General features: G+C 36.5%; 2 protein-coding genes across 2 annotated transcripts; both read left to right on the top strand.

Moving 5' to 3' along the window:
* The first annotated feature begins 807 nt into the window (after positions 1-807).
* On the top strand, positions 808-3,988 carry LOC140224700 (cytoplasmic FMR1-interacting protein-like). Its single transcript, XM_072301014.1, has 4 exons — positions 808-996; positions 2,347-2,501; positions 3,050-3,275; positions 3,935-3,988. Exons 1-4 carry the CDS (start codon positions 808-810, stop codon positions 3,986-3,988), a joined length of 624 nt encoding a protein of 207 aa, XP_072157115.1.
* Positions 3,369-22,777, top strand: LOC109030051 (uncharacterized). The gene is made up of 8 exons (XM_072300887.1): positions 3,369-5,177; positions 7,382-7,493; positions 9,928-9,993; positions 12,204-12,279; positions 13,162-13,337; positions 16,145-16,201; positions 17,984-18,033; positions 19,665-22,777. Exons 1-5 carry the CDS (start codon positions 4,941-4,943, stop codon positions 13,328-13,330), a joined length of 660 nt encoding a protein of 219 aa, XP_072156988.1. The 5' UTR covers positions 3,369-4,940; the 3' UTR covers positions 13,331-13,337; positions 16,145-16,201; positions 17,984-18,033; positions 19,665-22,777.
* The last annotated feature ends 862 nt before the right edge of the window (positions 22,778-23,639 follow it).

The following is a 23,639-nucleotide window of genomic DNA, read 5'->3' as shown; positions in this document are numbered from 1 at the left end:
CCAAAACATAATAGAAGGATCGGTTTGATCCGACCCGCGCAAGCCAGTTACGCTGCTCGAGTTCGGTCGCACCCCCCCCCCCCCCCTCCCGCCCGGGGGTATATTCTGAGCTGCATCTTAGTCGACCTTTTAAGATGCAGTCGCAATCATTTGCATAAAAAATTCTCCAAAACATGGCGAAAGAATCGGTTTAATGCGGCTCGCCGACTCTGAAATCGGTGGCGTGAACACCCCCCCCCCCCCCTTACCCATGAGGCGAAATTGTCAGTTTTTGAGTTCGGATGGTCTCTAGCCTATTCAGAGGATACACAAGACTCAAGAAACCATCAAAGAATCTCATGGGCGACCAATAAACCCGGGTGTCAAAACTGCCAATTATACGCCGAATTGGCAACTTTGACCCCCAAAATGGGGGGTAAAACTTCGAGATAGGGAGAAATGCCCATTGACACTTTTGATCAGTAGGTTAAGACCTACAACATATCAAAACGCCAGCCGATTTAACCGGGCCCACTTTTCCCATAAGACCGGTCCGTCGTCCTTTATGTATTTTGTTGATGGAAGGTTATTTGAACCTTGATTTAAATTTAAAGATTTCAAACTATCCAAGGAATCAATTGCAGATTGACCTTTAAATGTAAATGTATCCTTTTTTGAACCTTTATATTATATGCACTGAAAGCAGTCAATAGGTTTTTTCATTGAAATTTAATCGACACCGGTTTTGGTCATTTAAAAATTCAGAGCTTTGCCATGTTGTGAATTTAAAGTTGTCAATCTACCAATCCTGTAAAATATCTATTTGTAATGCTCCAGAATGAACTGTTGGAAGACGGCTTGGAACATGCGGTCATACTGTACACGTGGCGATGTTGCTCTGGAGCCATACCGCAATCAAAGTCCAATGAGCAGCTGAACTGGGTGGAAATCTATGAAAAGACTGTTGAAGTATTAGCTCCTGAAGTGAACAAGCTGCTTAATATCATGTATTTTCAGGTGAGCATTCTACTTTTATTAGTTTTCGACATTCAGTAGGCAATTAAAGTGGTGTATTTTAGGTGAAAACTTGCATCACGTTCTCTACCAATGTGTCTAAGGAGTGTAACTAATCTTGTTCGGGCCAGAAAAACATGTAAGAAAAAAAAGGAAGTTAGAATGCTTCAAACCACAATTACCACTTATTGCCACAATGCTAGAATTTAGTTTAGATTACCCACCTGACACCTGTAGTCTTTAGTTATATAATTAGAAGACAAATAACTAAACGAAAGTATATCAATTGCACTGATAAAATGATTAAATTAATTATCTTTGTCTTTAAAATTAAAAATTTTAATATAAATATTTATTTAATTAACTCAAACTACTTCCCTCTGCTTTTTAGTTCCGTGCAAAAACTGGTGATGGTACCCATAGTGCACAACTGTGTAATCTTTTATTTATTTAGTATGAATTGGTACAATTGAAACAATAAAAATTGTTATAGTACATGCAAACTACCAGTCACCGTGCCTGAAATTACCTGGCGCATTTAGCAAGAAAACGGTCTTGGCTGTGGACTTGTCAAAGGTCTTAGTCTTTTTGATTTTCATTCAGTTTTTCCGTCTATTGACTTCCATCTTATTTTTGCCAATATTCATGGGAAAATTTCATTTTTTCTAGGATTTATGCCATAGGGTTAGAATTCAATTGATTATACAATGATAAATTCTCGCTTGCCAAATGATTATTACTTTTTTGAACTATTGCCCTGAGGGAAATTTCATGCTTCGATAGAGGAAACTACTGTGTGAATCTTCTGAAAATTGTCATCTAGAGAATTATAAAATCATGAAGAATATTCAGTAGGAGTTTCAGCGAATTACATACACTTGCTTGATCATAATGGATGAAAAATTGGTGAAGATTCTGAAACACTACAACTGAAGAGTGTCCTTTCTGTGCTTTGATTTTCTCAAAAATTGGAATTACTTAATAAATCCTAATAATGAATTTGAATTTCAGTCCATCACTCTCTCCATACTTTACTTTGATTATCCCTCAATTTATTTACTCCTATTAAACCATACATGACATCTAGAAAAGTCTTACTTTCTACTTACAAACCATGTTTTACGCTCAGTCCGCATTTCAGCAGCTTCTGTGGTCACAATCATTAGTTGATCGTCAATGTTGATGGCGGCCAGGAGGGTAGTTACTACAGCGCATACTGATCATGGAAAACGTAGGTGATAGAGTTTTCTAAGTTTGGTGCACATTTTAATCACATAACTTTTACTGTCATGGAATAAATCAATTTAGTGAGATCATTAATTTTATATTTAACTCTAATTATTTCTTTCACAGCGAAAAGCTATTGAAAGATTTTGTGCAGAGGTAAAAAGGCTGTGCCATGCTGAAAAGAGGAAGGATTTTGTGTCTGGAGCCTACGTGCTCACCCTAGGAAAATTACTGAAAAACATGAAATCATGTGTGAAAAATGATTATTCCACCTCGTGTCGGTAAGCTTGTCTGTAAAGTAGTAAAAGATTTCTCCATTTTGAAGTTTTCTCCTGTGTACTGAATGGAGATTATTTTTAAAAAATTATGGTACAGAAGTAATATCGCAAAAGTCTCTACAAGAGCTGTCCGAAAATAAATAATTAAGTCTTACGTTTTAATTAGAGTTTATTAGGACTGGGGAAAGAAAAGAAGAGTCATAAGTCACATCAGTCTGAATGCATCAATCATCAGTGGGTCCATTGGTTAGCATGTAAGTATCTGTTGAATGGTGCAATTTTTGGATGTGACATTTGTCTCTTCTTTTCTTTCCCTAGTTCTATGTCTTTCAGCCATCTGGCATATCTTCAATTGTCAAGAAATTTTACCCAAATTAGTCAGGAAAATTCCTTTTCTAAACTCTGTGGCAACCCTGTGTTGCATTGTGGAGAGTTAAGTCCTTTGTCCTTGACATCGAACAGTTTTCTCCCTTCCTTCCGATTCATATCAAACCTCCGTTGTAGCTCAAAAGTATCGTGACAAGTCTCTACACCATCGCCTCTTTTTTCAGTGCCGCCCAGTTCTCGAAAGTTATGGCAGATTCACACACCCTGCAAGAGTTGCAGAATCCATCCATGTTTCTCGCTTCGCAGAACAAAATTCGAGACACGGTGAAAGAGAATTTGGAAAAAATAATCGGTTACAAAGAGCTTCTGTCCGATGTTGTCAATCTGTGTGTGCACATGTTCGAAACAAAGATGTACCTGACACCCACCGAAAAGCACATGCTGGTTAAAGTGAGTATCATGGCATCCCATCTTCACGATTCGTTCTACCTTCGTAAGGGATTGGTCTTGACTTTTTTTTCAAGGCCTTGAAAGTGCTTGAATTCTTCTCTAGTGATAAGAGTCAGCAGTTAATTTAAAGAAATAAAGAAACATTTTTTGATATTTCGTTGAATGTAGGAAAACATCTTGTTTACAAACGAAATCGCTGTCTTTCTGAAACGAGAATCCAAAATTGTGAACTCAAGCTCTTACCCACAGGGAAATTACTGTGTTTTTGAAAAAATTGGGAAAAAAGTGAATTGTTGTTCCAGTCATAAGCCAGTTAAGACTCTGAAGATCTCAAAATTGAGATTTTAACACTATTCTCAGAAAAGTGTTTTTTAAAAATTCTCGCTGCCATTAATGAATGCTCTTAGATTTTAAACTAAACGTTTTAATTCAAGAAATGTAACTGAAGTTCAGACGATTCGTGAACTTTTAATAAGATTTTGTATTTTGGCCATGTGTCTCATTGTCAGTCCTTCTGCGCTGTTCTTGACTCCATAGCAAGACAGTTCTAAGTTTCTCAGTATTTTTTTCTCAGGTTTCACAATTATTTGAAATCTGCCAGATGTAAGTATTACCACTTATCTCTACGGTCACTAAATATTTTTTCATGCCCTTTTAAGACTATCGTAGGTGAAGAATCTTATGGTGCAAACCAGGTATGGGAAGCAATGTAACACCAGGGGATTGTAACATTAACTGTCCGAAGGGTAACAGTTGATCTAAGATATGACCAGGGGCTTGATTCTGTGTTGCTCTCAGGCAATGTCATAGGCATGAGGTACGCACCCATTGCGCAGTTACACATCTTCTCTTTCCATGTGATGGTGAGAAATCGTCAGACTAGAATGTAATTAAAATGCTGCCTTCAATTTTGTTGATTAGAGGTGAGATTGTCTGGCGAAATATTGAGAATTTGTTTTTCACGACCCTCTGCGTGACACCCTCATAATGTTTTGGAATGCGACATGTGAGGCAATACTTTTGTTGCCTATTTGTTATTAATTTTCTTCACGTCTAAAAATTTTCATCTTGAAGAGTTTTTAGTTTACACCGAATTGGTGGGCAGTGGCTAACAGCAAGAGCAATTACTACTAGCTAATACTACAAGTCGGGAATGACAAAGAAAAACTCTTAAGATGAGTGAAGAAACTTAAAAATTTATTATCTTAATTTTTAAGCCTTCCTCACCCATCATTCGAATTTTTCATTCACTCCCTTTACCCCATTTCCAGCTATCGAGTCCACCATATGAGTAACTAAATTTCAATGTTAGTACCTCTTTGATACCTGTCTCTAAAATCTCTCACTCCTCCTGAGTGCTTGGAAATTGAGGAACTGACAAAAAGTGTTCTTCGATCCGTCTCTCCATGATGCATCATCTAAATGAAGGAGAAGTGATGATTTTAAATCTAAAGGGGTATCCTCTGGAACTTCAGTAACCAGTGAAAAACTGCAGCATCAAATAGTTGGCGTTGCTTAGATGACAGTAGAAGCTTCAGGATAATTAATGAGCCTCCTGCTCGGTGAATGATGATCATTTTTTGTCTGTCTCCAGCACCATTTGCAATAAATGTCTGCTTTGATTTCTAAAGGAACCTTGATTCGCTCCCTTTCTTCTCTTCTTAGATGAGAGAATACGCAGCACAATGTTCAGACACCTTTATGACGCAGTTCCATGTGGGGGTTACAAGTACTGTCTCATATTTTGTAGTTTTACTAATGGTTTTAATGTTTGTTTTTAGGTTGTCGGAAAATCGGAAGCTACATTTCGTTTGTGCGTTAGTTATTTGCTTGGTTTTTGTCTGTTTTGCTAACTTAATAAATTGGAAGATGCAAAGATCCTGTTGGACACGAATATTAAGTGTGAGTACTGTATTATATATTTTTCAGATGGTTTTTCATATTTTCTTGAAGCGGAATTTCTCTAAGTTGTGGCTGAATAATGTCAACAAGTGAGAATATGAAAATGATAGCATTTTGTGCAACTAAGACTTCTCACACACACACGGCTGCTGATGTGTCAGTTCTTATGACCCTTCAAAAGTTTTTTCCTTCATCATGTTTTTATTTTTTAGTCAATTTTCTGGAATGTTATTTCGAATGATGAAGTAAAAGTTCAGCGGTAAACGCCATTCACTACAATATCAAACTGCCGATCCAACAGTGGCTCAAACAAAAACATTAAGAAATCCAAAACATCTACTGTGCATGAAGTGTGAAGTTAACTTTTAACGTAGATAGCACTATATATTAAAGTGTTGTTTACTCCCTTTTATTATAATTGAATTGATGTTTGATTTTATCACCTGGGAACAAAGTCTTCTCATCTGAGGGGAAAAAGTCCTCCAGGCGAGGACATGTGGGGAGGTTCGTGTGATGGAAATGTGAAAATAATCAGAGCTAGATTATTTCTGAAAATGGAACAACTCACATAAAGCACACAACACAACAGGTGAATAACCCAAAGAACACCATAATTTCTCTGAAGGATGGAAAGCAACCATTGAAGGATGTACAGTCTGATATGATATTGCTTCCAAATCAGTCAATCACAGAAGGAACGATATTGATTGACGTATTAGGGTTCTAAGTGCGGTCACGAAAAAGTTTTTACTTTCTCGCGCCACCATCTCCATCCCTTTTCAACTGACCGAAGTCTCTAAAGTAATTCTAAATTTGAGATTTATTGGGATTTCAAATTAATTAATTCTCATTAGGAAATGATTTTTGAAATACGAAATTTTCCAACTTTTTCCTTGGAGGAAGAAGGAGGTTGGATTTAATGAATATCATCAATTAAGGTGAATCCAGGGTTCGATTAGGGATGATTCAAGATTAGAGATAGCGCCACCAGTCCCCACTGAGAATTTCACTTTCCTTCGACGATTACTGAAATAATATTTCTCGAATTACAAAAAGCAGATCCACAAGATATAGATTAATTTTTGCTTGATTTTTTGAGCCAAAAATATTGGCTACTAGAATTACAAGCGCAGAGAAAGTACGGCTGAAACTTTCAGGTCAGAGGCGGTGGCCGAGCGCGCAACGGAATCTCTCATGTTCTGTCTCTCTCTCTCCCATTGCCGATGGGAATTACTTTCCGCCGTAGTTAAGACTTTATTTATGGGAATTTTGAGAAGATTTTTCTACTGAGTGTTTCTCACGTATGTTGCCATATCCCCTGAATCTCCAATCTTGAATAAGTATTACGGTTTTTATTATTTTGGCAAATATATGCAGCTATTCTGAGCAGCGCGACGTGGTGGCCAAATCGTGAAGTTCCAAGCCTGGATTCACCTTAATGTTAAGCACTTTAAACAGATCTACCCTCAAATTACTGTAAATTGCAGGAAACCCAAATAGTTCAGAAAAGTAGGAGTAGTTTCGAATTTTTTGCCCATACAGTATCTGAAAATTAAGTTAATCATATCAGAGAAGTTTTGTGAAGTTTTCATTGGATTCTCTAAGCTATTTCGTCCTTTTTCTCCTTTTTATTGTCGAAAACTCATCTAGATTAACCTTCAAACCTACACACCCCCGGTCTATTCTTCAAATTTCCCAAACTGAGGTGAAGTGGAATCCGTATCTGCAGATATTCTCATTTGTTCCTAGAACTTTTGCAAAGTTGGTTGATTTTATCAGCAACGATTTAGCCAGAGGAGAATAGTTAAAAGGGTACAAAATCGACGTTCAGTATCAAAAATAAGATAATGCCTTGTAATAAATTATGGAATTACCAAAGCACCTCGGCAATTTTTAGAGAATATTTCTCAACATTTGTGAACGCAAGGTGCGACACTAACATACAAGCCATGGCAGAGATACAATTTTTTTAATTTTTGCAAGTAGGAGAATTTGACTTCCTCCTGAAGTCTGTAACTATCTGTAGAGGCTGAAATTTTTCCAAAGCACCAGGGACAACAGTTAAGGTAAGATGGGGGAGGGGAGGAGACAAAATGTGATTTTAGGAACAACCTCTTTCTCCAGAATCAACCCCAGTGACTTTCTGTTCTATGTTTTATTTGTTCATTTGTTTTCATCTGTTGTTATTTCTTGATTGTTTCCAGGTCAACCCAAGAATGGGCCGCCATGCCCATGCGATTACACTCATCAGATCTGCAATTGGTCAACGGAGCACCGCCCCGCCAAACTACGTTCTGTCCGCTGCTCTCCATGCTGGTAATATTTTCTATGAAGAATAAGTTGTTTCTACACAGCTTTCTGTTAACATTGAGGAATTTTATTTAGTAGAAGGGCAGCAATCCTTTTCATGAAACTTCAGAGGGTGGAGTTTCTGCAACTTAGCAAAGTACAGTATGAGGAAGTGATCTAACAGATCCTGAATGTCTCCCTATAGGGGATCGTAATGTAAAGGAATTCTTGCATGTGTCAGGCAGTTCTTATTTAAAGGCTTCCCCTTGTGTTAAATTTTGCGGAGAATAGGGTGGTGTAACTTGCTTTCTCTGAAATAAATTCATAAGCGCACAAAAGCTGTAAAGTTAAGGCTGTAATGGAGGTGATGTCTCATGTTACGGTGAGAATCCACCTTTATATCTGGTGAAACTCTCCATGCATGCACAGAGAAGAAGCAAGTACATTCGCAGGGTTGCCATTTTGTTCAAAGAGTCCAAGACTGGAGCCATGGCAACCCCGCTAATGTATTTGATCTCTATCTGTGCATGGAGTGTTAGAAAAGATATGGAGGTGGGCTCTCAATGTAGTGTGAGGTATTCTCTTCATTACCGCCTGAACTTGAGAGAATTTTCCCACCACACAATGGAGGCTGCAACAGATTACCCAGTTCAGCATGTTTCGAGTAAGGATATTTATTTAAATTGTAAGAAAATTATTCTCGTCATGAAAACAGCAGGAAACATGACGAAAACAGTTATTATTATGTGAAGCTCTCATACTCATCGATGGATCTTTTTATTTCATTTTTCCGTTTCCATGCCTTGAGGCATATTATTGGTTGGTTATTGGGATGGTGCATTAGCAATCTTTTGAACTAGTGTCTAAAGCAGTATGTAGGAGAATGGAAAATCGGAGATTTAGAGAAAAACATTTAAAATTTATTTTCAAAATCGGTAATTGATAGCCTTATGATAAAATCAATTTGCCCAAAAATTAATCTAAAACCTTGGTTTGATGAACTAAAATGGAATCATAGTGAAATAAAAAACTTAATTAGACTTCGAATAGGACATGGAAACTTCCCAGTTCATTTAAAGAACTTAAATCTGAAAGACTCAGAATTATGCGAATGTAGACTATGGTGACCTAAACCACTTATAATTTGAATGTCAAAATCTAATAAATCGAGTTATGATGATTCAAAATCTAATTGAAAATAACTAATTTCCTCCATTCAACGTCCCATACATACTTCACACCCCAGATCCCAAGATATATTAAATCATTGCTAATTTTTTTAAAAGTCAATAATATAAATCTTTTTAAGAAAAAAAAATAAAAAATTAAAAAAAAAAAAAAAATACTTAGAATCATAAGCTATATCCGACTGTATTAGTTATTTTTTAGGAGTTAATACCACCTGGTTCGCTGCGGGTGGTGGCTGCTTTAGGAATGTTTTTAACTATTTACAGGAAGACTTTAACAATTTTTATTTCTTAGTCATATTCTTTAATAAAACCGTCCGATATCCACTTCCAAAGGCTAGTAGTCAATATCCTAATCTTCCAAAATCTTAAAATCCAAAAAAAAAAGAGAAAGAATATAAATCCTAAATCTTCCGTATGTTCACTTTGAATGTTTTCCATGACCCAGTATACCCCGGTATAGGAAGTCGCCTAGAAGGGTCTCTAGGCGTGAAAATGGTGACGGCTTCAACAAACAAATTACTCTATCTATAAAACATTTCCTTACCCCTACATTTCTTATAATATCAAGTATGAAATTTTGTGTATAGATGGCTGTAGGTTTCACATAAGGAATATAAGTCAATAAGCCAATAGAAGAAAAAGATAGCCTTCTGAACGATTATCTTATTCAGGGACAACTGCAGATTTGTATAATGCGTAGCGTTAAGGACATTTCCTGCCTGAGCCTGGGTTTTGCTACACAATTCTCATTTCCAAAGTTATAGGCCCAGGTAGACTGCACGCCAAATATTTCACTGAGCAGAGCCAATAGAAGGAAGCAGCAGTCCCTAAAACCCAATTCTTGGAAAAACACGAATTTATTTTCTTACACTTTTTCGATTATTATCACTCTGTTGAGAGGTGACACGGATGTATTTTTTGGGACGCTCCATATTTTGCCTTTAAAATTAAATGATGTCCAGTGAAATGTGAGGGGTATTTTGGTCCATTGTCGCCATTTTTGGCCAGTTTTTAGGAGATTCTTTCAAATTTTCTCACGTAAAACTTGAGTTAACCTACAAACAGCGTGCATTTTTGAAAAGATGTACTGTAATATTCTCCTCTGTTGCATAATTATCGAGAAAGAGTGACGAGAAAAAATCGTCAAAAACGGCAAAAAATTGAAAAGTTGAATGAGCCCTTTAGCGGAACTTTACCACAATCCAGTTAAAATGAAGGTAGTAAATAATATAACTTTTCCGCCCGTAAGTAAAGAATATTTTTTTTCCCAGGAGGATCAGTCGAGCAAGCGATTCAAATCCTAGAATCGTACGCGGATATCGTTTCGCCAAGGCAGGGTACGTATCTTTGTCATTATTCCCTTTTATTGTTGAGTGAAGATGAACACTAGAAACTATCAGTAGATGAAGTGTGGAAATGTCATCGTCCAACTATTGAACATGACCAACTGCCCCCTTAAACAGCACACAAGAAAACAGTTTCAGTTGCCTCTCAAAGAAATAACGGCTGTCGTGTATATGAAGTAGGATGTTTCTTATTTTTTTTCCTTTTTGAAAATCAAGTGGATGACACCCCCTCCCCCTCCCTTCCATGTGATGCTTCAGGAGTGATGTGAACCCAAAACAAATTTTGGGCAAATCAATGTAAGTGGTGCAGTAGATACCTTGCAATAACCAACAGGGATTTAAAAATTGAGAAATTGCATTCTCCCCCCATTGAAAAGTTGCTACAGCTTGGAAATTGTATCTAATTAATTAAGTAATTTTTAAGGAACTTAAAGATGAAGAAACATATTTTATCCAATCACTTTCAAAACGGTACTCCCTCCCTCCTTTCTGAAGGCAAAACGATGAGTTTTCAGCGACGTACCATTTTCCCGAAGTTAAGGAATTGGTTTTCTTTTTCTCAATGACAACCACCCTATACCTCCTCCAATGTTTCTTGGTTTTGCTTAGTCAGCATATGAAACAAATTCTAGAAAGAAATCAGTCTCCAAGATGTGTTGGAGGAAAATAATTACAAAGAGGGTATATTGAATTAGTAAATTATTTATCTTCAAGTTTAAAACTGGGAATCCCTTTTTTTACTAAACTAATTGATAAAATCACTTCCGATAATGGGTCAATGATTTATCATTCTTCTGAGGCAGAAAACCCACTGACTCAAAGAGGACAACCAGCGTTTCCTGGTGCCAAGTGCCAAAAGTGGGTTTTAAACTTTGAGACAGTAGCACCAGTAATGTTCTCTCTCTATTTATTGCTCAAAAAAGCAGAAGCAGCCTTAAATTACATAAATTAGCATCTGTTAAGGCCAGAACATACTGCCTATGTATCATTGACAAGATGTCACACTGCAACTCTATGAATGAACCTATGTTGAAATGTTCCTATGTTCCTGCACCTATGTTCTCTACAGGGTGATCCAAAAGTCCCTTCCACCCCCTCTAACTTTTTACCTAATTGAGGTACAGATTTGAAACTTGGGGGATATTCCTAGGTAAAAGGGACTAGGTAAAGGGACTTTTTGGCCCCCCTAAAATTTTCAGGGGGGCCCCCAACTTTTAATTTTCAAATGGGAAGACCCCCTTTGTGATAGCTCGTTCGAAAGAGCATAAAAAAAGAAAACTTTTCGCGCAAACCCGAAGTCAATATCTCAAACCGTTTCAAAATGGCGGCCGGTTAAAGTTCAAAATGGCCGAAAATTCACACCGGTTATTTGTCGATGGATTTGCGCGAAAATCGGTATGTAGGGGTATTTTGACACGAGAAAAACGAATTTGACGTTAGATTTTCAAAAAAACCGAAATTTCCAAAACGGCCGCCGGTTAAAGTTCAAAATGACCAAAAACTGATTTTTTTAGAAATCTAAGTTCAAATTTGTTTATCTTATGCCAAAATACTCTCAAATTCCAAGTTTTAGGCAAATCCATCAGCAAAAAACCGAGGTGACAATTTTTGGCCATTTTAAACTTTAACCGGCGGCCATTTTGGAAATTTCGGTTTTTTTTTAAAATCTAACGTCAAATTCGTTTTTCTCGTGTCAAAATACCCTTACATACCGATTTTCGCGCAAATCCATCGACAAATAACCGGTGTGAATTTTCGGCCATTTTGAACTTTAACCGGCCGCCATTTTGAAACGGTTTGAGATATTGACTTCGGGTTTGCGCGAAAAGTTTTCTTTTTTTATGCTCTTTCGAACGAGCTATCGCAAAGGGGGTCTTCCCATTTGAAAATTAAAAGTTGGGGGCCGTTGCCTCCCCAAGGGGGCCCCCCTGAAAATTTTAGGGGGGCCAAAAAGTAGCTCCCTTTTACCTAGGAATATCCCCCAAGTTTCAAATCTGTACCTCAATTAGGTAAAAAGTTAGAGGGGGTGGAAGGGACTTTTGGATCACCCTGTATGTTGAATACTATTCCTTTTTCTGTAGTTTTTAATACGTCAACTTTTTGGGCTACAAATATTATCTTTCTTATTAAGTTTAATTTTTTTATAAATCACATATATGTTAACATTTGTTTAATAATTGTATTGGGTTTATTTATTTTAGATTCTCCACTAGCTTGTATTGTAGCTGTTGTGATAAAGATTATTATTGGTGGAATCAATTTTTCTGTGATAGATAAGTAAATTACGTCTTTATTTAATTCTATAAATCATGATAATCTGTTTCCTAAAATTACAGATGGAACAAGAAGAATAATTTTTCTGATTTTTTTCTGATTAATCGCATCTTTTCACAGGATTATTGAATTAATTACAGGATTATTACAGGACAGTTTATAGATTGACAAGACTGAAAAGCAGTTCCACCTTTAGAACATCATAATGTCAGTCATTAATGGCTAAGTGACTTCAGTATGAAGAAAAAAATCTGCACAAACTTTTGCCCCATCAGCACTTAAATTAAATTTTAGTTTTCTAGATGATGAATGAGGGAGTAACTGAAAGAAACTCATATTTCCAATCACATGGTGTATTTTGCAGTTTTTTTTTTTTTGGCACAAAGGGATGCGCTTCAGTGGAAAGGCAGTAACTAATAGAAAAGCATGAAGGGGGAAATGAGGTTGACACAAATTGAGACGGAATGCATAGTCACTCCTTCAAAATATTCTCTCTCAAGGAAATACCCAATTTGTGGTTGACTTTGGGATCGCGATATTTCTGAGGATTTCTTAGAAAAGGAGGGTTGTAAAAAATGCTTGAACTGTACATCCTTCAATTCTGATGAAGAAGAGGATAATTCTGGGTTGTCATCATTAACAATCATCTGATAGTAATTAGTGTCCTAAGCAAGTAAATAATTAGTTGAAAGGTTATGTTATTTAAAGTAGATAATTTTCCAGTTGCCTCCAACTTCGTAAAGAACATGAAAGTGTATTAGTCGTTCTCTGCAGGAAAAATAGGCAGTATTGGGAAGTTATTTCTGGTCGTCCAAAGTGCTTTTATTGTTTTAAACTATTTATGAAAATTCATCTTTTGATCAACTATTGGATTCTCTCTTTCAGACATTTCAATGCGTGGGGGAGGACAAGCTGGGGCCAAGGGCATGCAGGACCACCCACCGAAATAATTGCTCCACAACCTGCACAGCAACCTCCACTGCAGCCTCTACCACAACCTCCACTGCAACCAGCACCTCCAGCACCTGCATCGATTCCTCCACAGAAGCCATGATGTCTGGGTAAGACATCTTATTAATATTATTGTGGAAATTACTCACAGTATTAATATTTCCCATTCTTGAGGGGGAAGCTAGGGTTAGGAATTAAAATTTGCACCGTAGATAACACATTTCTTATCACAAGGTTGGTTTAGACTTGGTCGGAACAGTGGAACTGTTGCAGGAACAAGTTGATGAAGAAAAATGTTACAACGGTGAATGAAACCTTCAATGTAAATGCTAAGTAAATATGAATGGTATGTGAATCCAAAGTAAATGCTAGAAAGAAAAAAATTAGATACTTGAGGCTTCTGACGTTGAAAGATTTGCTTACAGTTGAAACATTTTTGTTCATCACCTCTTTCCTGCAACTATCAGGGTCAGTTCTCTGAGTCGGCCAAGGCTCATGGTCAATAAGGTGAAATAGTAGAACGAACTTGAATGCAAAACCGCTATACTTCTCCTAGAAGTCTAGGAGTGGTAATTTTCAAAAAATTAAAGAAGGGGCAGATTTTAAGTAGAAGAGACTTCCTAATGTAAGTATCTTTTTGCCGAAACTTCTACACTACTGCATAAAATTAAAATCCGTAAGAATCCGCTTGTCGGTCATAATGTTAGCTTTTTAACGAGCTATAGTATTTTAAATTTTGTTCAGTAAAATGGCAGAAAAGTTGTTTTTTTGTGAACCCACCTTACCACCAAACAGGTTTAAAATTCCATGTCGGTACATCGGCGCAGCAACTACTCGGTGTCAAAGTGCAATCAGGATTTTGTAACATCAGACAGCCACAATTCTTAGCTAAAGGTTCTTTTTTTATAAGATCACCAAAGATGCACCACAATGTGGACATCAGCGTGGTATTAGTTGTATTTCAGCTACTTTTTGTGAAATTGCATCACAAGCGTTCTAGGGGGCTTTCTTATCGGATCATTGAGTTACCCAGAAATATCGTTCATCTATAAGGAGTTGTATGCTGAAGGGATTAATAAGCTTGTCCAACGTTACATTTTGTCTCACGTCTTGTTTAAATTTCGGACGGACTGGTAGCGTGAAATTTTGGACCCATGTGGTCCGGAGGTGAGTTCATAAAAACAACTTTTTTGACATTCTGCTGAACCAAATTTTAAAGGAAAAATAAAACCTTGCAAGAAAGGGGACATCATGACCAATGAAGAGTTTTTTTCAGACCTTTATTTCATGCAGTAGTTAAGAAGTTACGACAAAAAGATACTTTTATTTGGAACGACCCTCGTGCATAAGTAAAGTTGTAATGGTTACAGCAAGACCAATCCACACAGGTCAGTCATTCCCGTGGACGAGTTTTGGTACTCTACTGCGCAGTGACGTATTATTGAGTGCTTGCAATGTATTTCTTATGGGAGCACCCATTGTGACGTACTATTGAGTGCAGCCGAGTTAGGGCCGGGCGGGGAAGTGGCTTTCAAAAAGATGCGCAATAACTGACCTGTGTGGATTGGTCTTGGGTTACAGTCGAAAAAAAATTACAAGTGCAATAGGATGTGCACTTCATATTCCTATTTTCATATGTTGGAATGTAGTAGGTCCAATTCACAGCAGATCAAAAGAAAAATTTCAGTTAAAGAGGCTGGCAATTTGTCAACGTTTATGATGTACTTGAGGGAAGGTAAGGAAAGACTCAATACATCTAGACCATCCATAGCACAAAGGCTGCCATAACTTAGCTTAGAACCTCATTTTCTCTCCCTCTCTTGATATTTTCTGAGAACCAGACAATGATACATGTTTGAGGGGTATTTAAGAAAGACAGTTCAACGTCTACTTTTTTGATTGGTGGCATTTTCCACCGTGAATTGTCACGATAAGCAATCATAGTTGGCAACAGGGGAAGAACTTTGATAATTCAGGTGCCCTCCTCATCGTTGCTGTTAGGGAATGATGCACGTCTGTTTTCTAAAAGGGAAAAGAGAATGTCTTTAATTTATTCTCTTGTAAGAGGAACTGTAGAATCAACATTCCTCTGTCAGAAAATTAACACTATTTAGCAGTTGCAGGGATAACATTTTAATTTTAAAACTACAAGGAGTTTTGCCAGACCATTACTTCAAGAGGAAAATTGAAGTGAAGTTTCTTTATATGAGTTCAATGAAGCAGGACAGCTCCTCCATCTTGTGGCATTTTTGTCAAGGAGCCTTTGAGCATTTTCAGAGGGGGTTAAATATTAGTCTCCTTCAGATGCTTTCAGAGGATTAAGAAATCACTCTGTTCTTTAAGGAAACCGAAAATAGGGTTATATTTGACCTTCAAAATAAATATGTATAGGAGGAAAAAAAAATAAATGATGCCTGGTAGATTTGCAGCTAATAATTAAGTTCAATTGTTTGCACAGTCTCCTAAGTCATTGTTATTGGACTGTGTCCAATTGATCTTGTCCATTGTCTTCTGGAAGGAAAAATAACAAGAAAAATTGTAATTTTAAGCAGGCGTTGGTTCTAGAATTAGGTTTGGCAATTGAGACGAAGAATTTTTACTTCCAACAAATCCATTATCTAAGTTTTCGAACTTGTTATCAAAATTGATCAGTATTTTGGGAATCTCACCCCTTTTTGTTTTTCATCTAATCAAATTTTATCTGAGAAAAGTTGTTCAAAGTAGCGGAAAATCAAAGTTTTTTTCAAAGTTGGTCCAGGAAGAGCTGAGTGTGTTTCGGCAATCCTTTTTCATGAGTGTACACTCCCTACCAAATGAGGTTATGTTGTTAAACAGGATTACTGTTTTTAGGGGTTACTGTAATTCTTTTAGTAAAGGTTTCTTCTTTTAATCATACTATTGAAAATTCGTGTTGCAGGAGAAATTACAATCAGTTCCGAAGAGGAGCCGCCATCCGCAGACACATCGAGAACTGGTAAGTGAAAGTATTTACAACATCGGAACTTGGCAACCATAAAAATACAGATTTTGTCACTATTTTATCAGATGAATAAAGAAAAGAAGGGCACAGTAATTAATTTCAAGGTGTATTTGTTTTGATCCAAATTGTTGATGGGTTGCAAAAACACAGAATTTTCAGAGGACAGTAGACCAATTGCAAGTCTCTGATAGCGTATCTTCTAGATGAACCAAGCTCACATTGGTTGTATCAAAAAGAGAAAAAAGTTGTCACAAGAAGGAATGTAATTTTCTAGGTGTATTTTTAGGGCTGATCTCGAAAATTACGCTGGGTTTTCTGGATCCTCAAGGTATGCTTGGAAAAATCAAATTTTGCATGTACTCCAAAAAAAATCGCAGTTTATCACAGGAAATTCAGTTGTTTGGGAACTGAGTAAATAATGGAGGACAGGGGAAAGGAAAGAAGAGCCAATTATCGCATCAACCTGAGTGGATCAGTTATTATTTTTACCATCTAAATTTATGTTGAATTGTGTGATTCTCGGATGTGACATATGTGTCTTCTTTTCTTTCCCCAATTGGAAGTAGGTGATTGTCAAATGCACCTTTTCAAAATCATTGCGAAAAGCCCACCTAGAATCAGTGACAAATTTTAGGCGATCCGAAGTGTCTGTCGACCAGTAGCCTGATGATTGATGCTTATGTCAGCACAAAAAGACTTAAAAAATCGATCAGTTAAAAGATTATCATGTGTTAGCCTGCTGACAAAGCCTGATAAATCTTTAACAATCAGGCTGTAGTGTCTCATGGTTGCTTGAATGAATTCAGGGGAGAATTACATTTTTGCCGGTAAATGAAGAGCAAAGAGGAAACTTGGATATCAGAAGTGACAACAAATTTATTAAGGATATTTTTGGTAAACAGGCATTAGTGCCATTAAGCCCATTTTCAGGAGTACAAGATTTCTGGATCCTCGTAAGATGGTGTATCCTATAAAATGAATGTAGCTTATACATGTTTCTGTACAATAGAAATGAACTGAAGATCATAGAGAGAGAATGGAATGCGAATTTTACAAAGTTTTCATGTTTATGGGGGATAACCCTGATCCACTGTATAGTCGTCATCTCTACCCCTGCATCATCTATGCGTTGGCAACTAATGGACAAAGACTTCAGTACTCTAATTTTTCTGTTTAAAATGAGAAAGGCGACATGTTTTTAGTTACAAACCCACCCCTCTCAATTACCATTCATGTTGAAAAAAAACTTAAATAATAAGGAACATATCATCTCAGCAGCAGAAAGTCTCTTGCCAATAAAAGAACTTGTGCATGTTTTCAAACAAAGAAAACAAAGAAAAAAACTATGTTAGAAACCCGCACAGGGCAGCCATCTGCTGTTTTCCATACCCCTTTTCAAAGGTTCAGCAAGTCACAAAGGAATTAGAGTTTAGGCGCAGTTTAAGTAATGGAGGAAGTACATGGTGTTGAATCTTCAATTAGGGATTTTCTCTGAAATAAAATTTTTGGTATACAATCTTTTACTTTCGAATACTCAATGCTGAGGTTCAAAATGAAACAAACTCTACTCATTAGGTGCTCGTTATGTTATCACAAGCCGGAAACATTGACTAGAAAAGTATGATGATAGATATATGTAGTTGTGTCGACAGTGAAATATAATCATTGACTGACGTTTACTGTTTTTCAAATTTGTGATTTCGAAATCACACTTATGTACTGAACTGTACAAAATTCCCTGATTAGTTAACTTGGATGTTTTTTTTTCATTCACAGATGCAGTAGATTATACGGGATGCGGCTCTTGCGACAAGCCTGATAACTAGGTGAGTTTTCAATTTTTTGCCAGTACACTTAAAAATTGTATACGTAGTAAATCATTCTTGGAAGTGAAGGGTTTTTCCATAAGATTTTACTCCTCCTTCAGGTTAGTCATTCAAGATAATCAGCTTTTTTACAAATTTTGTTTTTACCCATCTTCTCAAGTATGGTCTATGAGGACAAGATTTAAAAAGTTCCTTGAGAAAATCTGCCTAAAAAGTTTTTCAATAGTGCAATGACCTAGCTGTTTATTATTTTTGTTGTGTTAAATTTTCTGATACTGAGGACACTTTTCGTATTCGTCAACTGAGATATGTTTCGAAATAATGCGGTGAGATGAAACGGATGCTACAGTTACAAATTTTCGGAAGTGAGAACTTGTCAATTGGAAATGTGGAGCTTGTGGTGACGAAACGGTTGCCAATGAGGATTAGGTACAAAACTTGTGTAAATTTAATGATGATGGTATTATCCTCCAGAAAATTTTGAAGAGAGATTTCATGCATGTTCATTCCACCTTCATATCCTTGAAATTGAGATAAGAGGAGCTTTCGAGGGGAAAATGGCAAATTAAATACGAAGATCTCCCATTAATAAAGGGTATAAGCCTTGGCCTGATATAATTAAGTCAAGTTTTCAAAACGTTAATGAAGTCCTAGACTATTTGCATTCCACTAAGGTGATGTTTTGAAGCCAAAGCTGAAGGAGGATTAAAAGTAATGGAAGATTATTGAGTTTCTTCAAAGAGTGTACCGGTAAAGCAGTTCATTGTCCAGTGGACTTGTGAATACAGAAAACTTCATCCAACTAGAAATCGGCAGATGACAGTGAATGGCATAAGAGACACGTATGTTTTTTGTAGGAAGAAAGAAAAAAAAATTTTGGTGAGGCAGCGGTTGGTAATAATAGAATTACTTTTTTCGATCTCAAGGTGTGTGGTCCTCTTGACCAGTGATGTTTGTTTTTAATCCTTGGCTTATCATGAGCTATACAAATTTCAATCGTTTTATGCAGAGGCCGCTCATGTCCATTCTTCCAGTCTTGAGTTTTTTTGAGTTGATAATACATTCGAGAGTTGAATTTAATGATGAATGTACTCGTTTTACACTTTGATGGTGGTGTCAAATCTTGAAAATTATTTTAAGCACAAGAAAACTAAAAGCTGGGAAAATATACATTACAGACTTTCGCACGACATGACTCAATTACGAAATGATAAATGCCAGAAAAGATGAATTATGAAACTTAGAATTATGGGTTACATAACTTGGCAACACCTCATAAGGGGCAGGGTTGCCACAGTCCGGGAATTTCATAAAGTCAAGGAAAAGGGGAAGTAAAGGGAAATGTCAGGGAAGTTGAATCTTCTTTATTTGCTTTCTAAACTGGGTTTGAGGTCTCAAACTACAAATTTTGCCCAAACACTATTTTCAATTATGTCCTCTTAGCCATTTGCCATATCTTCAATTGATAGGGAATTTCACCAAAATGTAACAGGGAAATGTCAGGGAATTTCATTTTCCAATTTTTGTGGCAACCCTGTCTGATCGAATGACTATTACTTTAATAACCGGAACTTGCTCTGCTATACCACTTATTTGACAGTTTATGATTATTTCTTTTCTCATGTTTTCAGATGTTTGAAGCAGGCAGCCTAGAACTCAGGTCTCGAAAGAAAATGCCAACTATTTTTGTTCCTCAATGATTACTTTTAGACTGAATTGACGCTGCGCAAAACTGTTTTACTTCTCTCTTACTGCCCTTTTTAAACTATATATATATATATATATTTTTTTAAATTTAATGGTCATTTTGTTTACTTGCTAAATTTAATATTCAGTTATTAGTGTTTGAATGCGTCATTGAGTTGCTAGTGTAACACTGATTTTTGTTCCTTTTTTCGGAAACTTGAATAAATTTCATGCGCTCATGTAAACAAGCTCGTTCTTAGACTAACAGTGCAAATATGGCAAAGGAGGAGTTGCGTTTTGGGCCTTTTCCGGCCCCACCTGGATTTTGCTAAATGTTTCATATTTTCAAAGTACTAAATTTAGGTAGACTCTGTGCCAAATATTAGACCGAACGGAGCCCATGCAAGGGCGCAGCAGCGCCTCAAACCCAAAATCCTGGAATCGAAAAACAATTATTTTCGTCAACTTTTTCGACTGTTATCACTCTTCCAGCACATGATTCCTCTGTATTTTTTTGCGTACTTTTCGTTTCTGGCCTTTTTAAAGGCCTCCGACAAATTTTAAGGGGCCTTATGGCCCATTGTTGCCATTTTTGGCCCATTTTTAGGGGTTTTTTCCATTTAACACATTCAAAACTCAACTTAATCCAAAAACTGTATACATTTTTGAAAAGTACGCAAAAAAATGAATAAAAAATGTTCAGTAAAATTTTTTCCTATGTTGCCAAATTTCCGAGAAAATTGGTCCCAAAGTGTCGAAAACGGCAAAAAATCGATAAATCGCCGCGTCTAAGGTTCAAGAAAGTGGAGTACATTTTTCATACTGTACCAGATAACAGCTCTTATCCATCCATACAACATACTAAAATATCATAGTTGTACCTGGATTCCCACGATGTGAAAATTGACCGAGATGTCAATTTTAGCGGCCTTTTTATACTTGAAGGCAGCTCTTTTGAATGTTTTTCGACTGTAGTCACCCTCTATGGGTGTGTACTATATGTATTTTTCTACGTACTTTTCATATCTGGCCATAAAAATGGCTTCCTGTGAGTTTTAAAAGGCCTAACGGTCCATTGTTGCCAATTTTCACCAATTTTTAGGGGTTTTTTCAAGTTTACGTGTGTGAAACTTAATTTAATCTAGAAACCGTGTACAATTTCGGAAAGAACGTAAAAAAATACATAGAAATGTGATTTGTACCTTTTCCCTACGTTGCCAAATTTTCGAGAAAAATCGTCCTGAAGCGTCAAAAATGCCAAAAATTGGATTAATCATCACGTCGGAGGTTCCAGGAAGTGAATTTCAAGTTTTTTTTCACTACAAATAACGTATCGAAAATGGAAAATTGCAATGCATCTCAAGGAACATGTAATGGCGCAGATGAACGTGACAAAACGGGCCCTCAAGGTGCTTTTACTTTATCCTTCACTCCAGTTCACCTCTTTATTCCTGTAACCTCGAGATAATCCTTGGTTCTCAAGATGCTTGCTACAGGCCAAATATACCGAAGAACAGAAAATGCGTGGAGAAAGTGTCCCACGATCCACATGAATGTCATAATTCACTTCCTGGAACCTCCGACGTGATGATTAATCCAATTTTTGGCATTTTTGACGCTTCAGGACGATTTTTCTCGAAAATTTGGCAACGTAGGGAAAAGGTACAAATCACATTTCTATGTATTTTTTTACGTTCTTTCCGAAATTGTACACGGTTTCTAGATTAAATTAAGTTTCACACACGTAAACTTGAAAAAAACCCCTAAAAATTGGTGAAAATTGGCAACAATGGACCGTTAGGCCTTTTAAAACTCACAGGAAGCCATTTTTATGGCCAGATATGAAAAGTACGTAGAAAAATACATATAGTACACACCCATAGAGGGTGACTACAGTCGAAAAACATTCAAAAGAGCTGCCTTCAAGTATAAAAAGGCCGCTAAAATTGACATCTCGGTCAATTTTCACATCGTGGGAATCCAGGTACAACTATGATATTTTAGTATGTTGTATGGATGGATAAGAGCTGTTATCTGGTACAGTATGAAAAATGTACTCCACTTTCTTGAACCTTAGACGCGGCGATTTATCGATTTTTTGCCGTTTTCGACACTTTGGGACCAATTTTCTCGGAAATTTGGCAACATAGGAAAAAATTTTACTGAACATTTTTTATTCATTTTTTTGCGTACTTTTCAAAAATGTATACAGTTTTTGGATTAAGTTGAGTTTTGAATGTGTTAAATGGAAAAAACCCCTAAAAATGGGCCAAAAATGGCAACAATGGGCCATAAGGCCCCTTAAAATTTATCGGAGGCCTTTAAAAAGGCCAGAAACGAAAAGTACGCAAAAAAATACAGAAGAATCATGTGCTGGAAGAGTGATAACAGTCGAAAAAGTTGACGAAAATAATTGTTTTTCGATTCCAGGATTTTGGGTTTGAGGCGCTGCTGCGCCCTTGCATGGGCTCCGTTCGGTCTAATATTTGGCACAGAGTCTACCTAAATTTAGTACTTTGAAAATATGAAACATTTAGCAAAATCCAGGTGGGGCCGGAAAAGGCTCAAAACGCAACTTCTCCTTTCACCTGAGCCGTTCTTTAGCATGTTCAACCCTTATTTTGTACTTGTATCCCCTTGAAATATCATTACGTTAGTGAGTCAACAGAGTAATGCTGATTTTTATTCTTATTTTCGGAAACTTGAATAAATTTCATGCGCTCATGTAAACAAGCTCGTTCTTAGACTAACAGTGCAAATATGGCAAATTTCACCTGAGCCTTTCTTTAGCATGTTCAACCCATATTTTGTACTTGTATCCCCTTGAAATATCATTACGTTAGCAAGTCAACAGGGAATTACTGAATTTTTGTTTTGTTTTCAAGAACTTAAATCAATTTTCTTTTTTCTACTACCTTATGTCTGTTTATCAACATCTCTTTTTCCATACACCATTTTTTCTCATGACTAATATTAGTGAGTGAAATATTTTTTCATGTGTGTTTTAAATTTCTTCCAGTCATTTATTGACTAATAATAGTCGCATTTTGTTCCTGAAGGCCACACATTTTTTATTTCTCCCTATTTTCTGAATCTGATTGTCTTGAGATGGCTTTATGGCGAAAGTCTCAAAACACTTTCCTTATTTGGAATGTTTCAAGAAGAGCTGATGATGTTTCATTTTCATTTAAATTTTTTCCTTACAATGAAAATCAGTGAATTATTCACAATTTTACCAAATATTCTGCACATGATGCAGGATAACCAGCAAAAATGTCAAGAAATAATGTTCCATAGCTTATCGTAAGTAATACAGGCAATGTGACAAGAAATCATCAACGTTGTAAAAAGAGACATTCAATTTTCAACAACGACGAACATTGGTTGAAAAATAAGAGTGACCATGAGTGAGAAACTCATTAATTTTAAACCATGAACGTTTTGCAGTATTTAAAATAGATTACTAAAATCTTAACCTCTTCACACAAGAGAGATGAAGTTTCGTAGATTTTGAATCACTAAGGGGCTACGTCCCAGTAAATAATCACTGGAAGAAAAAAAAAAATCTCAAATTTGCCGCCAAGAAGTATTTTCTCTTGAATCAAGAATTCTGATCATAATCTGGTTACTACAAACTATATATATGCTTAATTCAATATTTTCATTCATGTATCAAGAAAAATTTAGCTGAAATAAAGATAAAAAAAATTCTTGGCGGCCAATTCAAGAATCATCATGCATCATAATGGAAACGGCAACATTGCTCGTGATACCCCCTTTGTTTTTCTCGAAATTTTCTGATGATGATTCTGGGTGTCCATATTCAATATAAAATCTTTCAAATTGGATGAACAAATGCAATTAATGGAACGACAGTCCTGCTCCGAATTTACGCGTCTCGCGAATTATGGATGATGCAG

Source organism: Bemisia tabaci, chromosome 5 (assembly GCF_918797505.1).
Source record: "Bemisia tabaci chromosome 5, PGI_BMITA_v3".
NCBI classification, from domain to species: domain Eukaryota; kingdom Metazoa; phylum Arthropoda; class Insecta; order Hemiptera; family Aleyrodidae; genus Bemisia; species Bemisia tabaci.
Note: the sequence above shows the minus strand (reverse complement) of the source record. Positions and strands in the feature narration are given on the sequence as shown.

Coding starts and splice junctions, on each gene's coding strand:
- LOC140224700 (XM_072301014.1), top strand. CDS start 808: ATGCTCCAGAATGAACTGTTGGAAGACGGCTTGGAACATGCGGTCATA. Junction 2,502..3,049: donor GATTATTCCACCTCGTGTCG/GTAAGCTTGTCT, acceptor CTCTTTTTTCAG/TGCCGCCCAGTTCTCGAAAG. Junction 3,276..3,934: donor AAAAGCACATGCTGGTTAAA/GTGAGTATCATG, acceptor TGCCCTTTTAAG/ACTATCGTAGGTGAAGAATC.
- LOC109030051 (XM_072300887.1), top strand. CDS start 4,941: ATGAGAGAATACGCAGCACAATGTTCAGACACCTTTATGACGCAGTTC. Junction 9,994..12,203: donor TATCGTTTCGCCAAGGCAGG/GTACGTATCTTT, acceptor TATTTATTTTAG/ATTCTCCACTAGCTTGTATT. Junction 12,280..13,161: donor AATTTTTCTGTGATAGATAA/GTAAATTACGTC, acceptor TCTCTCTTTCAG/ACATTTCAATGCGTGGGGGA.